Consider the following 17565-nt stretch of genomic DNA (forward strand, 5'->3'; position numbering starts at 1 on the left):
GAGAATTTGACGAAAGGGAAGATTTACAGGAGAAAAGAAATGGAATTTTTATTCGAATATTAATCGATTGTACGATTGATACTTGTAGAGAAGAGTGCAGAAATTGTCACAGGCTTCCTTTAACGTCGTCACGAAAAATGCTCCTTGATTCATTCATTTGCTATTGATGCACACGTTGCGTCCACAAAATACATCTGTCACAACTTTTGCATTTTTATCCTTACGCATTTCGAGCTAACGAATCGCAAGATTAAAAAGAACAATGGTGTGCTGGAATAGTCGTTATTAGATGTTTGAGACAAAGATACTTTTAATAGACGATATTTTAAGACCAACGAATGTGTTAACCTTACTAGAATCCTCCAAGTATTGTGACAGAATGTTGACAAACGAAAAAAGTTTTAATTCCTTAACAAAATTTCTGAAATGTCTAAGACACGTTGGGATGAAACAGCACGAATATCAATAACTTCGGAGAAAAGTAAGCTTTCGAAAAATAATTTTAACGTTTTACGTGTTCCTCAAATTTATGAAATTCGTTAACGATAGAAATATACTATTAAAATCATTCAAAGAACCAAGCTGTCTTTTTTAAAGGAACAGAAGTAGCAAGCCTACAGCCCTTCGAAATAATCGTAAATTCCTCTGGAAATCCAATTTCGAATTTCCAAATTTCCTTCCCCTAACTTCAACAGAAGCACAACTGTTACGGATTCCCAAAATCCCAAAACCACCTTCGCCCCCTTTGTACGATTCCAATTTCGATCTCCAAAGTTTAATCAAATTTTCTCTTCACTCAATTAACAGAAAAATGAAAAAGATTCTAAGATCCATAAAAAATGTCGAAAACCTCCAAAATAATCTTCAAATCTCCTTTACGATCCCGATATCAACCGAAATGTTTTCGAAATATTTCCTAATAAAATTTCCTATTCGAAAAACCACCACAGAAACATGCTCGATTATCCGACTCCTTTATAGAATAACGCAGTGGGTCGCCTCGTCCAGCGCAGCAACGTAATCTTGTGGGCCGATTTCGTAGCGTGGCTATCGCGCAGAGTGTTTCTGAAAATCACGGTGGAAAAGCTCTCGCGGATTTGGCAACACTGTGACGCGCTGGGCGTCTCGCTAACACTCGACGGCGCGAAGGACGAGGGGGCCACACGACGACCGGGGCGAAAAACCGAGAGTGGCTTCGCGGTGGAGGTGGGGGGCGGAACCGGGATGGGGGTAGGGGAAGGTGCTGAAGGAACCCACGATACTGACGTAGAACCGGGTTGTTGGGAGGCGTCACGTGACGCGCGATGGAGGGGATAGGGGTAGCGAGTGGGGGCGGAATGGGCGGGATCAATGGTTTCTCCTCCGTTGACGGTTCTCGCGGTGCAGAGCGCAGGTCGCTTCGAACGATCCGTACGAGAAAGGAAGGGGAGGGGAAGAGACGCGGGGTGATGCTCGTGACGCTGACTAGCGCGAACTTTGGCACAGCTCGCGAAAATTTCTCACTCGGCTTTTCGCGGAAAACTCGGACGGCTCTTGACACGGCCAATCGGCTTGAATTATGACTGATGAAGTGCCGTTCCGGATTAATGGTGAAAACCGGCTGTCGAGGCTCGGCGCGCACCCGGCGCGCACCCGGCGCCCACCCGCCGCGCCGCGGGGACGCGAATTCCTGTTGGCTCTATGCAGGAGGCTGAAATTGGAGGCGCATGAAATTGTTGGAATATAAGTAACTTTGGTTGCATATTTGTGTCGTGCGATTATTTATCTATCAGTTCGAAGAAATATCAGCTGAGATTTGCAATCTTGCGAGTTTAAATAACTTTCGATTCGAAGCATCGAGAACGTTACTTTCGGCAAATATCTTTGATGTTAAGAATACTCTGAGAATATCCGAAAGAGTAACATATAATTAACTTCCAAGATTCCAGAGATTGAGAATATTCTCAAAAGACTGTGTCATACAGAATCTGACACCCTGCAGAAGCTCTTAAACTAAACGTACCGCGAGCGTCACGCTCTTATCGCGAAAAGCAGCTTGGTTTTATCGGTGGGTGTGCGGCGAGGCCGGTGAAAATCCAGCAACGTGTCAATCAGCATCGTTCTCGACAGCGAAGCTTCGAGCAACGTCGATCGTCCCCACCCCCCTGAAACCCCCGCTCGACAACCCGGTGCCGCGGGGAGGGTGGTGTTAATGGGCGTACTCGCGGTTAACACCCTTAAACGCGCGGTGGTGGGGGCCGTGCGCGCGCGCGAGAAAGAGAGAGAGAGAGTCGAGGGAAGAACGTCCGGAGCGTTGTGTGTAGAATCCGTGCATGGTGGGGATAACGAAACAGAGAGAGAGAGAAGCATCGTTCGCTGAAGGGAAACAGGGAACGTCGGAAAAGGCGTCGAGAGCAACGCCGCTCGGATTGGCGCCGGAACGCCAATCCGAACTACGAGCGCTCATTATCGCCCGTTCGAAGAAGTGGTGGGGTTTCGGTAGACAGCTCTCTCTCCTCGTTGTTCACGCGACCCGGTTAGTAGTCCCGTTCTCGTTCCACGCGGTAGTGCATCGTGCTTCGGCTAGGTTGTCGTGGCAGGTTCCCCCACTAGGCGGCTGCACGAACGGTCTAAGGGGAAGGGAGGAGGAGCCCCTGCACCGTCTCAGTCTTCGCGTCGCTGCCCTCCAGCATTCACGCCTCCCGCGTCCGTTCGGCGGCGCAGGCACACTCCGTTCCGTCTGTACACACGCACACGCGGCCGCCCCCCATCTTCACGTAGACGCGCGCGTACACACGCCCTGAATCCGGACGAGGACTTTAGCACACCAACACCTCCGCGGGAGGTGTGGGGGTGAGCCCCCAGAGGAGGTGTCAATCCTAGCGCTGCTCAGTGACCATCGCGGCGCCACCCAAGTAACACCTTTCGTCCGCTCTCCAGCCCCGACCGAGGCGACCAGCGCGCACAACACCCGATCACCGTGTCTCGTTTAGAGAGCCCTCTCTCTTCTCTCTTCGCCTTTTTGTCTCTCTTGCCTTACGTTTTCGCGTAAGGATATCGGAAGCTAGTCCGAACTGTCCTCGTCCCCGGCCTGTGTCGTCCGGCCGTCGGACGCTGCTCCGACCCGACTCGTTCGTGTCGTTCCGCTCTTCCCGGCACTGTTCGCGAAGACAACGACGAGAAGCAGGTTTCCACCCTATTGGTCGCGTGCTCGCGTCGCGTCTCGCCGTGTCTGTCTCGCCTCGTTCGAACGCGGTTGATATTCGTGTCGAGGAAGTGAGTGCTCTGCGGAACTGGCCTCGAGTGGACATCGGTGGACGACACAGTGAGTCAGTGAACAGTGAACGACACAAGGATTTAACACGTCCTCGACGTGCACGTATAGTGGTACTTGTCCGAGCAATCGGTGTTCTGGCTTACGGTGTGACTCTGTCTAAGCGCCACCGCCGATTCTACAGGAAGATCTTTCCTCGGGTGAATCGAGAAAGTGTGCTTCGTCGTGTTTCTTTGAGATCCCCGGATACAAAGTTCCACAGACAGCACGGGACTTGATACGTCTTGGAGAAATTTTTTGGTGGTGGATCGAAGCCTTGGCGGCGCTTCGAAGATAACGAGGAATCGCGAGTACGCGCAAGGTCCACGAGACGTACGATGTCGAGAGGACGACTCGCGACGGACTTTGTGGGGAGCTCGCAGCGGGCGCGACGACAACGCAGCGAGGATCTCGGCCTACGCTCCTGAACACCTCGAACACGTTGCTCCTAAACCCTCGACAAACTCGAGCATGCCGAAGAATCGACCACCAGAGACATACACGACGGTCGACAACGTGGCATCGCGAGGTTCAGTGAAATCCACCCGCAACCAAGTGTAAAACCAATCGCCAAGATTTTCCACCAACATTGCCAAGTGTATCTGTGTTATTGTGCGTGTTTGAAATCCGATTGTTTAAGTGTAAAATCCGAGATCGATACAAACGTCAGAAATAAGAAAAAGAAAGGAAGGAAGAGTATAAAAAGACGCCGTTCTCCGGTTTGAGTCACTCGAAGAGGAATCTCGCGCGACTCGGCAGACCCGCCCGTCTCGATGAGATTCGAACAAGACACAGCGTGCAGGGGTACCCACTGCGCCAGCACTCCGCAACCCTCCGCGCTACAGCAGCGATCACGGCTCGAGGAGGTGGTGGAGGAGGAGGTGGACTCCTCCGCGAAGGACATCGAGGGTCAACGACGTAGACGCAGAGAATTGGAGGCTAACGTGGTCGAGGGTGCAAACACGGGGCCGAGGGCCGAGGCGGGGGGGCCTGGGATGGCGTACCCCGCGTCAGCGACGGCTCTGAATCAGCACTCGGCCTTCGCGACCTCGATCGCTGGCACGCCGTCCAGCAACCCGAACGGACACATATCCGGCGGCCACCTGCCGGCGCCGGCCGCCCCGCGACCGACGGACTTCAGCGTCTCGTCGTTGTTGACCGCTGCGACGACACATCCGCCGATTTTGGGTGGCTCGTCGTCCCAGGGAAGCGCGTCACCGCCACCCGGAGGACCGGGAAGCCCGGCCGCCGCGCCGGAAACGCCGCCCCCGTTGCCAAGCCAGAGGGAATTGTCGCATCCGTCCTCGGCGGTGGCAGCGGCCAGCTACTTCAGCGCTGCCGCCCTGGCCGCCGCTGGATTCTACAATCCGGCGGCGCATCTGCCAGCCACGAGTTCGCCTGGACCGACGGCGCATCATCTACAGGGAAAAGGGATCCTCAGCAGCCCGCATCATCATCCGCATCTCAATCCTCACGGCATCACGCCGCCAGGTGAGACATATGACAGATTACACTCGGTTTCCCGGTTTCCAAAGCTACAGTGTCTCGTGATTCGGCCAGGATCAAGCTTTGTGATTACACGTAGCCGAGCTTTCGGTGTAATACGAGCGATAAGAAGTGATCCGAGGCTCGGAAGGAAGTAGCGACGATGTGGAAGATGTAAACCACGTGGAATGTGTAAATCTTGCAGGTTTAGGTGCACGGTTTTAGGATTCGTAGGTTGCAGTGCAATTGATACAGCTTTAGGTGTAACGCAGTGTAACAAATAGATGTTTCGGTTGTTAGAGAAAAGGAGGAAAATTTGCTTTGGTGATGTTGTACTTCGATGGAGTAGGTGAGGGTTCGAAGTTGATGAAGAAGGTTGGAATAGTTTCTGGAGAACAGTAGGTGGGAGGAGTTTGTTAAAGTTGCAGGAATTAATTTTGTTTGTTCGCGTTGAACTTCAGTTCGATGACTAAAGGTTTTCAGTTGATAGAGAAGGTTAGATTATTTTCTAGAAGACAGTAGGTGGCAAGAGTTTGTTAATATCGTAGGAATTATGCTTCAAGTTGTCAGTACAACAATATGTTTTATGTTGACAGAGGAAGGTTGAAGTCTCTTCTGCAAGAAGAGAGAAATGTCTGATTTGTTAACGTTGTAGGAAATGTGCTTGATTTTAAGATCGGAGTATCTTTTAGAAGACAGTAGATTCGACAAAAATTCATTCTTTGAAACTTCTTGGAATTTTTCCAGAAATAATTAAACGTTCTAAGTCGATAGAGAAGGTTAGGATATTTTCTGAAACACAACGGATGTAAAGAGTTTGTTAATGTTTCAAGTTCTGAGTGTAACACGTAGATATTTTAAATCAATAGTCTTGTTCGGAAGAAAATAATAGACAGCAGGTGACAATAGCTTGTTAATGTCGTACAAGTCGCGCTTAGAGTTTCGAATATGATAAGTGAAAAGGTTAGTTGAAACAGGAAGGTCGGTGTCTTTTTTGAAATGACAATAGGTGTTACATGAAAAATGTGTTATATACAATCGTTAGATTATTAATATTACACAAAACTTGGTCCAAATAAGAATTTTGAGTCGATACAAAAGGATGAAGTCTTCTCTGCAAGAAACTACAGAACAGAATCGTTAGTTTCTTTAAACCGTACAACTTGTGTTCCAAGTTCTATGTGTTTTAGGTTTGATAGAGTACGATAAGTCTTTCCTGGAAGTCCAAATACGTGGAAAAGAGAACGAATGATAGATGGAACTGTTAATTTGCGAACATCTTGCGAATCATACGCACAGTTGCTACTATATAATAAACAAGTTTTTGAAAGAAAATATAACTTTCTAAAGTACAGTATACTATACAACCTTTAGATTTATTTTACAATATTCCCGATATAATACAGGCTACAGATAGATAAGGAGGAACCTACTTTTATGAAACAATACCAAATAAAATCGTAATTTCGTTAACAACGCACGAATCATTGCTAAGCCATCTACATAAGTACGTTTATCTTCGACAAAATCGAAGAGTAAACGTTTCATTCTTCGCGGGAGATCGCCATTTAACGCAACATCGTGTTCATCCGCTGCTGGTTAATCGTTTTGCGAAACAAGCAACATCTTATACAAACACAGCTTACACAAACTGCCTGGATCTGATCAGATCCTCGGTAACCATTCACACAAGTAATTATACAACAAAAAACTATTAAAATAAACGGACGAAAAACATGGATCACGCGTCAATCTCTCGGCTAAACGTATTTTAGCTTCCAATTGAGAATCTTTCGACATGTCCAACGCGAGAACAGGTTGTTTCGTTGATAAGCGAATCGTAGAATCTGATAAACATCGTGTTCGAGCGCAAAAAGACACGTTGATCGGATGAATCAGATGTTGCGACAAATACACCTCGTAGATCTTGCTTCTGGCTACCGGTAGAATCTAAATTGAGACGTTAAAACACAGTGGCAGCGAGTGTTTAATTCGGGGTTCAAGTAGCGACGAGTACGAGATTTTCGTTTCACTGGACGACAACACGCGAATGCTAGAATCTCCTTAAGAATAGTTTCGAATACTAGTCTCGCGGCCAGAATTCAGCGAGCAAGTTGCTCAAACTTGAAATTCGATCTAACTATGCGGTGGAATTTCTTGAATCGGTCGCGAACATGCCACGCGAGTTGCAAAATGAGACGTGGATGAGTTTCTGTTTGATTCTGTCGGTGAAGTTTCAGTCGACAAGAGCAGTTAGTTTTTTGGTAAGTTGGGAAGAAAATTGGATTTTTGGCGGATGTAGAATTCGCTGTACAGGCGGCTTGCTTTCGTTTTCGTAGGTTTCTGAGAAATATTCGAAGTTTAGTATTAGTGTGTGAAGAGATCTGACAGAAAGCATTGTTCGAGCGCCAAAGTTGGCAATTTTGAGATTCATACGGCAGGAAACTCCACAAGTTCCGAGAAACTTTCCATAAAACTTTCATACGAGCCTGCAGTTCATAATAATCGTAGTTTAAAATTCGAAATTCGCAAAGAAATCAAATTGCGATTCACCGAAGTGAATCTTCTCTCCTTAAAAAAGCTTGCAACGCGTTTCACAGAATCTTCCATTGTCGAATTTAAACACAATCGTTTTCTCGGTTCCAAAATTGCGTTGGACAAATTAATTCCTCCGTGTGAAACTTCTATTCTCGCATTTAGGTGAATCATCTGTCAGACTGGAAAATAATATTGTTTGGGATAAGCTTTCAATGCGGTTTGCAAACGCTGAAATTTAAACACAGGTCCTTTTCAAATTGAAAAATCCGACACAAAATTCTATTCTCAAGTTCACTGCCCGAATGTTCAGATTATTTTAGCCAAACTAAACTCTCAGTGCGTTCGTCTAAAGATTCTACTTCAAACTGATACACCGTCGCTTCTTAAATTTCGAAATTGTTTCCAACCAAACAAGCCTTCGATATATTCGATCAAAATATACCTCCTTCTCAAATTCTAAAATCCTTTCTCGGCCATACAAATTTCCTACGTTCATCCATAAATCATCTTCCGTTTCTCGAACCGACTGAGACTACACGAAATTCATCGTTACGCGCGGAACATCGAAGGACTCCGGCAAGAAATCGAAAAAGCTTTATCGAAAAACCGAGGAAATTCGTGTGGAAAAAATACACGACTGGATTGCGGATTTTCGCGCATTTATAGGAAATTTAATGGTGGAAAAATCAGAAATAATACAGTCGAATAGAATACGCTAGAAAGTATAATACTCGTTGCGATTTTTATTTGTTAAAACGAATCTCCATTTAGATTTCATGCTTTAAATTATGTCCATAAAAATCCGCCAATCTATACATGTCGCACGATTCCCTTATGCTCGCCGAAATACCAGCAACAACCGCGGAAAAATCGACAGGCATTTAATTACCGTGGCTCTGGTTTGTTTTACGAGCGACAGCGTCGAACTTGTTGCGCGCGGTTTGCGCAAACCGCCGCGATTTCGGCGCGGAATTCACCCGAGCCGCTCACTTTCTCCGCTTTTCGCGTATCACTGATCGCAGAAATCGGAATATTTCTCGGTTCTGATCGTTTGGACGTTGCTGGTTCTCCAACGATTGATCGAAGATCGAGAGAGACGGACGTCTGCCACGCGATGCAACCGTTTCATCGCTTATTCATCCACGCCGCGGATACATTTGTTGGCTGCAGCGACGTTTCACGTTCGTTCGCTTTGTTAACCGTATTCTTGCCTCGCCGCCTGTCACTTTAATCAGACGACGTTGTTACCGAGTTTCGTTCAGAGATTACGTGCTTTTACATGGTTTGCCGTTTCGATGTTTTCCTCTTACGTTATATCGTTTATTATTACACAGTGAAACTGGTCTGTTTGGCAAACGCAAAATGATTGCTGTGAGGAGAATTTCGTGCAGGTTTATCAAAGACGAGCGAGAATAATTCGTTTGGAAGACGAAGAAAAATTGATGCGCAGAGAATTTTGCAGAGATTTGTTATAGATCAGTGACAGATACGGGGGAAAAATTTGGTTAAATGGAAATTGCATCGTTTTACGTGTCTGTTTTCACGAAACAATGTGAGAGTGATTTTTCTCGCGAATAAGTAAGAACAACTTTTAAGGAAAAGTGAATTGTTTGGTGTATTGTTACGCTAATAGAGAAAGAATTTTAATAACTCGTTTTGGAATATGATCAATGTACATGTTTTAATTTGATGACGTAGAATTTGCTAGGTATTTTTCAAGTAAACAATTCTTGATTTTACGTGAAAAAATAACACAACAATTTTTTGGCAAAGTGTTTGCTTGCTTCTTAGCAAGATGCTTTTACGCAGATTCACTTTGAAAGTGTCATTTTTTCCATCATCGACTGGCGTTCAAAAATCGAAGACAAATGTATTAACCAAACGAAGGAGAAGCAAAGGAAATGAAAATTCGTTACGCCTCGATTACTAGTTCGAGCGTCTTCGTGCCAGCTGGTAATTAAAATAAAATTAAAGCGGAAACTCGACGCAGCAGCGAGTTAAAGTTGCGGAAAAATTCGCCGATCCCCCAAATTGCAGAAATAAACCAAAGTCGAAGTTCTTCCTCGGTCGATTCAAAGTCGATCAACGATAGTCTTAGTCTTTTGATTACGGTCTCCTGTTCTTGCTTATTCCAATTTAAAACAGAACATACATTGAATCCGTCGTTCGTAAGAAACTTATTTGACAGTTAAAGAACAATGAACGTTTGAAGGAATTCTGCCGAGGAAGATGAGAATTAATCAACTTGTCGTAAATATAATAATTTAGTGGAATTAAAACAAACGTGTATTGTGAGCGTCAGGTGTCAGCTGAATACAAAATGGAAGCTCAAGCTGCCCTCTGTCATACTTCAAATTCACCATCATCAATTGTCTTCCATAAATCACTTGTTTCAAACGACCTTTTATCACACGAAATTAACAAAAATATCCGTGTGTCCTAAAGCTATTTAAAAATATCTTCCACTTTCTGCTCGTACGAAACGGAAACTCACATTTTTCCACTTCTATTTTACTCGTTTACAGATTATTTAACAAATTCGAAATAGTTCGAAGGCTCCTCAAAATTTACTAGCAACGTTACGATGTCCGATAACTCAACTAATATTAGTGCACACTATGATTTAGAATATCGTACGACAATGAGAAAATCAAAGTTCGTATTTTTCAGGTTAATCAGAAATCTCTCGGCGATGAGAAAAAAAAAGAGGGTGGGGGAGGAGGAATTCTGAAGTTCCGCAAGCTCCGAGACAAAGTTCTCGCGTCTCGCCGGTTGTGTCCTGGCGCTGTGCCATCCTGAACCGGAAGTGCGCTCGGTTTCCACATGTCGCGCGTCTTACGCAACGCGTCCGACGGGAAAAGTCTGGAAAAGTGGTGCTTTTGTTCGCGAACACCCGTCTGGTCGCCGTCCGACGCGGCAAAACCCGGCTAATTAACGCCCCGTAATTATTCTTCGCCTTTAAATCCTCTGGCTTATCGCGGACGACCATCCGAATTACAAAGTGATCCTTTTCACTAATATTTTATTAAATTCCCTGATAATTCGATCCGGATTCTCATTGTAAATGTCGACTTTTGTAAAGACACTGTTTTCCGCGCGAATTAATTCTGCGAATGATGTTTCATAGGAATTTTACGAGGATACAATTATTTTCGAGGTCTGACGATCGTATCGAGCCATTGTTTGAAATTGCTACTTTACGAAACCTAAGAATTGAGTAGAATTTACGAATTCAAACAAATTTTCAATAGAAACCATTAGTTGAGAAAATCGATCCACTTGGAATTTCGCTGTTTGGTAATACGATGTCGTCGAATTCAGGATACAATTGGCAAAAGATGTCAGTGTAGCTTAAACGTAAGATATTGTATCAATATAGATTTTATTTTTGAAAACGATTTCGAATCTTTGATCGGTAGTTTGGACCTTGGACTATGTGAGAATGCAATGGTGGTTTGGCGATTCTAATCAACGTGGTGTCCTGTTCGTAGTATGCAGAACACTTTGGAAAGCTACTCCTTGTAGTTTCAGGATTTCTTCTGTTTTCCCGGCGTCGAACGTAGCAGACGGAGCTGAGGAGCGCAAAGAATTCTTGGCGCGTTTCTTTGGCGCAATGTCGGCCATGTTGTTAAGCCGCTGGCGCATTGTAGTCGTCGCCATCAGAGAAATTTTATTCGTTTTATTCGTCAGAAAGATCTAATTCCCCCTTTACGTTAGCAGATCTTCCCAGTTAAAAGAAACAAATTCAGTTTGTTTCGAAAAAGGATCCGAAACACAACCTAAAGTTCACTCGATAAAATACGCTTTAAAAGGTGAAAGCTGTTCGCGAGTAATCAAGTGTCCTTTAAAGTTTCTTCGAATGAAAAAGAAACCCATAGTCAGGTCATTTAAAAAGGAAATTTTTCACAGGAAATAAAAAAGAGAGTAAGAAATTGAGGCTAAAAGTATGAAAATTCTTCGTCGATTATTATCAGGTGTTTCTCGGAGCTGTTAAGACGGAGCAACTCGGATGAACAATCCACGAGTCATCGAAGGAACGACGGATAAGAAAAGGAAACGACACTCGTTAACACGAACAAGTCGAAAACTTCAGCAGCTATCAGTTGTCTCTTAAAGCTTTCGATCTTCTTCAAATATGAAAGAAACGCTCGTTCAAAGACTCGAAGGTTTGCCACGTGTTGGCATTTCGAAAGAACTAAATAATCACTTCATCGAGTAAATAACAATTTTATTATCAGTAATATCACTCTCATATCAAACTATATTATTAACTACGTCTAAAGATAAAAGCTGGAATTACGATATTCTTGGTTCTATTGTAGAAGGAAGAAGTATACGAGAAAGTTGGTACTCGTGCAAAATTCAAATAGCGCTGGAAATTTTCGAGCGTCGGTGTTACGTTGTTTGGAAAGAGAAGTTAGCAAAAATACTTTCTGACGCGATTTCAACTGCGTGATTACGGAAGCATTCTATCAGTTATCTTCAATTTTTCGACATGCAAGAAATACAATAGATGGAAGCAAACGACACGAATGATCGAAGAGAGGGCAGAAAAGAGCGATCGCGGTGTTCAAGATCCATTAGCAGGAACAGAGCATAGATAAAAAAGCTGTCAACAGAGCCGCACCGCAAGGAATTAAGCATCGCTATCTCCATAAATCTCGGCCGGAGAAACTGTGAATTAATCCGGCGTTGATAGCCATCGCGGGTCACAGTGTTGTGCCCGTGGTTCTGCTTCAACAGGATGATTAACAGCTGCTCCTGCTCGTTCCAGAACTTGGAAATCGTCCGAGCAATGATACCATAAAGGCAGCAACCGCTACCGGTTTAATCGGACGCTGGAAATTGCTCCAAAAATCCTTGCGCAGGCAATATCGTTGGAAAAATGGATTTTGCTGTATCTTTCCCGGATATCGAGAAGCCGATAACGAACCAGCCAAAAACAGCGATCCGGATTCCATTGGAAAATCAATGAAATAACGAAGGCAAGGTGGCCAAATTGAGATCGCGAACTGACGACGAACAACTATGATTTCCGGGCAGTTCATCCGCTCGATTTTCTGCGCCAATCTTCCACAGCAATTAGTGATTTTCGTTCTGAGCTATGCGTTCGCCTGTTCCTGTGAAACTTCTTGAGGAAGATGAACACGTTTGGCAGATTTTTTTCGGCGACGAAATGAGCACTCGTGGTGTGATATTATCAATTGCGATTGTGACAGTGTGATTCGTGAGAATAGTGAAACTTTGCAGTTCTGTGAGCGTTGGAAACGGTTTAGGGGACAGTAGTGATCGTTAGTTTTGAAAAACAAGGGCCGCCGAATCAACTTCGTTGATTTAGACGTCGCGAGGGAATACAAATTTCTAATTTTTTTCGAACGTTCGCGTTTGAAAACCGTTAACTCGTAAGGACAGTGGTGTGTTGAATGCAACGTACGTAAGCAAAATTCTGTGATTCTTCGTGGAAAATACTGAACCATTTTTTTTTCTTTTTTTTTTTCGACGAATACCGCGAAGGAAAGTGGAAGATTTGACGCAGTTTGTTTAGGAAGAAACATTCCTTTTATATCAATTCGTAAGTGTCCGTGGAAGGTATATAGTGTGAAAACGCGAATCAATGGTACAAAAGAAACGAACAATTTTCGAAGAAATTGAGTTCTTGGAAAACGTGAAGCTAGAAATATTTGGAAGTTTCTATCGACAATGCAAAACTGCGAGCGCCTTGAAGTGTCACGCGTGTCCTCTGACTTTGAATAACGTCGAGAATTATAATAATTTTACCTATGAACGAATAAATTATTCATAAACGATGGCGACTAAGATATTTCAAATGTACTATAATTGTTCTAATCGTCATAAATATTTGATCACGAAATCGCCTCGACTTTTCGTTGGACTGCTTCAAAGCAATTTCAAAACTCCAACGAAGAATAGCCACGATCCTTTTCCCTTAGAAATAAGAAAAATTCTAGTTAAAAAAGAATACGAACAGTGTATGAATTACTTTCTTTCACTTTCGATCATTTTCTGTATCGAAACACTCCTCGCTTCTAAACAAATAAACCACGATCAACCTAATAATCAAACTGCAAAATTACAATTACTGCGTCGATGTCAATTATGCAAACTAAAGAGATAGAACGAACAGACAATTCCATTTTTCATTTCAACTAAACGAAACCTGGAAATGAAAATATTCGCTGTAAGGGAAATTAAAACGGAAAGGGTGGCGGGAAGGAAAATTCACGAAAGAAGAAACAATTCGATCTTTTATTTTTCATTGGACGAAACTCTGGAAAAACGTTTGGTGCCAAACCAAGGAAACGTGATCTTTATTCTGACGTAATTCGGCCAAACGTTCGAGTGCCAAAAAGGAGCGCAAGAAGCTTTATTCAATAGTCAGGGTAAACCACAAAAAAGGAACGATTCAATCATCCGCGATCGTTGAACAAAAGTCTGTGCAAAAAGAAGTTGCAAACGTTTGACGTGACGAGCGCACAAAGAGACTGTCTTCGAGCTGCGCAACGTGACGTGCGCCGATTTCCGGCGATCTGGATCTCGTGCAGAGCGCGATCGGCGTCGAGTATCGGTCGCACGCGGCTGCGTGTCACGCTAGCAGCGCGAACAAGCGAATCGGAGCGCGGAGAGAAGCGATTTTCAGCCGACTCGCCTCGCTCGATGTCTTATCTGACATCTCGTTATTACACGCGTCCACCTCATCCGCTTCAGCTAGTTATTCCCTTCGTTTACCTCAACGATGAATTAATTCGCCAAGCCCGTCGACGCGTGTTGTCTTCGTTGCGTACTCGTCGCACCAGGTCCAATCGAGCAACCGCACTCTTTCAAGAAATTAACACGCTGGCCTGAGAATTCCGCGATTCTAAACGGTTTCGAAAACTCGAAACCGTAAAGCATGTAGCATCAACACGCTTTTTCATAATTAAATTAGTGCCGCTATTGTACACGAATCTTGTACACCTCAACGAATATCTCGAATTTTAATCTTCGCTTTAATTTTAATCTCGGTGTCTTTGGAACAGATTCAAATGGTTTGCGAGAGCTTGCGAATATTTCGAGACGCATTCGTTGATTTGCTGAAATTGTCAAGGATGTGAGATCAGATTCTGCACAATTGAAATCTCTAGTAATTGGTGCAAATGCGGTCATGGAATTTAATCGAAACTCACGCTAACGATACTCTCAATTGTGAGGCCATATTGGTTAAAAGCTATAATTAATAGCAATTCTTTTTCCCCATAAATATACGAAATTCCATTTACAAACATTTAAATGGAAAACCAATATATCGATTGATTTCTTTCAACTCTGACTATTCTGTACAAGTGGTCCTCGTTTAATAAAGCTTGCAAGCTTCTTAGTGGAAAAAGCCTGAACGATTCTTAATAGAAGAGAATGTGACAATGGTGGTTGAAAGAAGCGGAGACGGATCGATTTTGGCAGGTATGAACGGCGGAAATTTTCGCGCTCTCGTCTCGCAGTTTCCCTCGGCTCTTAAATTGCAGTCAGTTTGCATTCCCCGGCGCGGCCCTCGGCCCGAGTATCTCGAGACGTGCGAAGAATATCCGTCGACGAAGAGCCGCCCGATGCTCGTTTCGAAGGCGATAGGCGCGAAGCGTGCTCCTAAACCGCGGAGTCTTTATTGATCGTTTGTCGCTAAACTTAAGCTACTGCGCTAGAAAATGCAAAGCACTCGCTCGTTCGCTGCAAACACCATCGAACGTCGTTCTAAGTCGATCATACGTCCATGCAACTACTATACAATGACTACTGTACATACAATAAAAAAAAATGTTCTTTCGATTATCGCTCTTGTATCTTCGATACAGTGGAACTCAATCCTCAGCTGATTTTACAACTTCTATTTGTAACGAAAAAGATTTTTGTACGTAATTCGTTTACCTTGGAAGAATTTTCTAACATTGACATCTTGAGAAGGACCGGTAAATCGACGTAGGAAGCTACTTGTATACCGTACATTCGTCAAACTTCTAAAACTTGTTATTTTAATACAAAACCATTCGGAGAATCTCGTTGAAACATCGCTGTTCCATCTTCGGTTTATTTGACCGCAACTCGAGAATCGATTTAATCTTCGTACAACTTGTAAAACTTTTCATTCTAATGAAAGGTCCCAATGAAAATTAGAATTTTGTTAACCTGCTTGAGAAAGGAGCAGTAGAGTTAGAAAGTGATCCATAAATCGTACATCCGCTGATCTTTTGAAACTTCTTCTTTTAATAAAACGGAATCTACCCTCGATAAAACATAAATAGAATTTCTACAACTTTTCTTTTTAATGGATAAATCTTGACACGTAACGTCATCTATCTTTGAAGAATTTTCTAACGTTAATCTTGTTGCGAAAGGATCAGTTTAGTGATTTAGAAAGCGATTTATAGACATTAGAATTAGAAAAGTTGCACGGTAGCGCTTTTCCCCGATACGTCATTGGGAACAAGCGATCCGTCATTCTTATTGGCCGTCTGTCCCGTCATTTCTCGGCCTCTTCCTCTTTTCTACCCGGGCTGCTAGCCAACTGACCGCAGCCGGTCAGCGATTAATCTCGCCAAGGGCATGACCGACGTTCGCCGCATTCGAAATTCGCGCCACGTACTTCACCGCGTAACCCGTGGTCCCGGAGAAAACGGCCGGAATGAGGAAAACGCCCAAAGAAAACGGGAAAAGCAGACCGGGTGTCGCGAAATCGTCGATTATTCCAGGAAAACACGTTCGATCGGTTCGATCCTTTACATTACCAAAATTTCTCAAATTTTGTTCAAATTTTTACTCAAAGTTTACTCGAAATTTGCTCAAGAACTATTCAAGTTATAATATAGCTTCTGCCCGAACTCTAAACTCTTGTGCTCACAAATCTTCTATGCTCCTTTACCAACCATTTCTTAGTTCTCAAATTTCTCTCATATCAGCTCAAGCGTCTTAAAATCCATTGTTACGTATTGGGAATTTATAGTTATACACGAAAAGTCCATCGACTTTTAAGGAAACAATATCAGTGTTTGAAACAGTGCAAGTATTTACGATAATAAGAAATAATGGATATAACAAGTACACTAATAAACAAGGAAATTTCTAGAAACGAATTTTGCAATCATTCTATTGCTCGTAAAATTCTGAAATTATTTGTGCTATGTACATAGCACATGTTAGCAGGCAAAAGAAAGTTTATAAAATAAGAAATGTAAAAAGGCATTATAATTTTACAAAGTGGATTTATATATAAAGGCAATGAATATATAATATATATTATAGATGATTGTTACCAATATGATGAACAATTTTTAGTATAACAGTTACTAAAACTCATAGTGTATCAATTTTTAATTTATAATTTATAATCTGTAAATTATCTCATATCGTTAGTTGGTAAATTATTGCGCAAAAATATTCAGAGTTGATCGTTATTTCAGCTTAATGGAATATTTATTTAATTAGATTTCGATTTGAATATAGGCGCCATGGTGGGTATACACGTCCGACCGCAGAGACATCTACGCAGATTTCGTAATTACTGATGTTTAGTTTAGACGCGACGTATACGAAGCAGGTATAAGATAGGTTAGCGTTGTGTTCGCGGAACTTTGATAAACTGTTGGTCGTTTGTTTTCGTTTGGTTAACTGGTGAATTAGTGAATGTACTGCGTACTTACCTGTGTAATGTGCGAGCTGTTGTGCGGAAAGCTTAGGTAATGTAACTCTTCGTAAATACAGTATTTTCTTCTTTCTTTAATAATTAAGACTTTCGTTCAGTTGTATCTTGTTCACGATTCCTTCATATCGATTAAATTCTCATTCCACGAATCATTTAAGCATCACTATTAAAAACTAGGTACTATTTCTTTAGAATTAGTTTGATTAAGCGTCGAATTATTGTTTGTCGTGCTATAATACTTTCGAGTTATAACGCTTCTTATAATCGATTGCGATTGTCAATAATGTAAGGAGAAGAATCGATATAGCAAAGAATTAATCGATCAAATATTTCGTGTCATAATAAGCGTTGGTTTATCGTAACATTTTTTTTAAAATTAATTCTTCTGAATATTTTCAAATGATCAACTACAAATAATAAATTAATACATATTTTCGAATTATAACATTTCCTATAATCGATAACGAATGCTAGTAGCGCACGTAAGAGAATCGATATATTAAAGAATCTATAGTATCGTTTACGTTATAACAACCATCGATAGAATTAAATTTTGTTTCCA

At 42.8% G+C, this 17565-nt stretch overlaps 1 protein-coding gene across 3 annotated transcripts in view; it reads left to right on the plus strand.

The window, feature by feature from the left end:
* Positions 1–2418: 2418 nt before the first annotated feature.
* The window catches only part of LOC117232709 (optomotor-blind protein), a 164108-nt gene continuing 148961 nt past the window's right edge, over positions 2419–17565 (plus strand). The window contains exon 1 of one of the 3 annotated variants that reach the window (XM_033492277.1): positions 2419–4783. In XM_033492277.1, coding sequence (XP_033348168.1) covers positions 4066–4783 — 718 coding nt within the window. In that variant the 5' untranslated portion in view covers positions 2419–4065. The remainder of the gene's footprint in view (positions 4784–17565) is intronic. The other 2 variants (XM_033492274.1, XM_033492276.1) reach the window with 2 other exon arrangements.

This window comes from Bombus vosnesenskii, unplaced genomic scaffold, assembly GCF_011952255.1.
Source record: "Bombus vosnesenskii isolate JDL3184/JDL3185 unplaced genomic scaffold, Bvos_JDL3184-5_v1.1 scf7180000013293, whole genome shotgun sequence".
NCBI classification, from domain to species: domain Eukaryota; kingdom Metazoa; phylum Arthropoda; class Insecta; order Hymenoptera; family Apidae; genus Bombus; species Bombus vosnesenskii.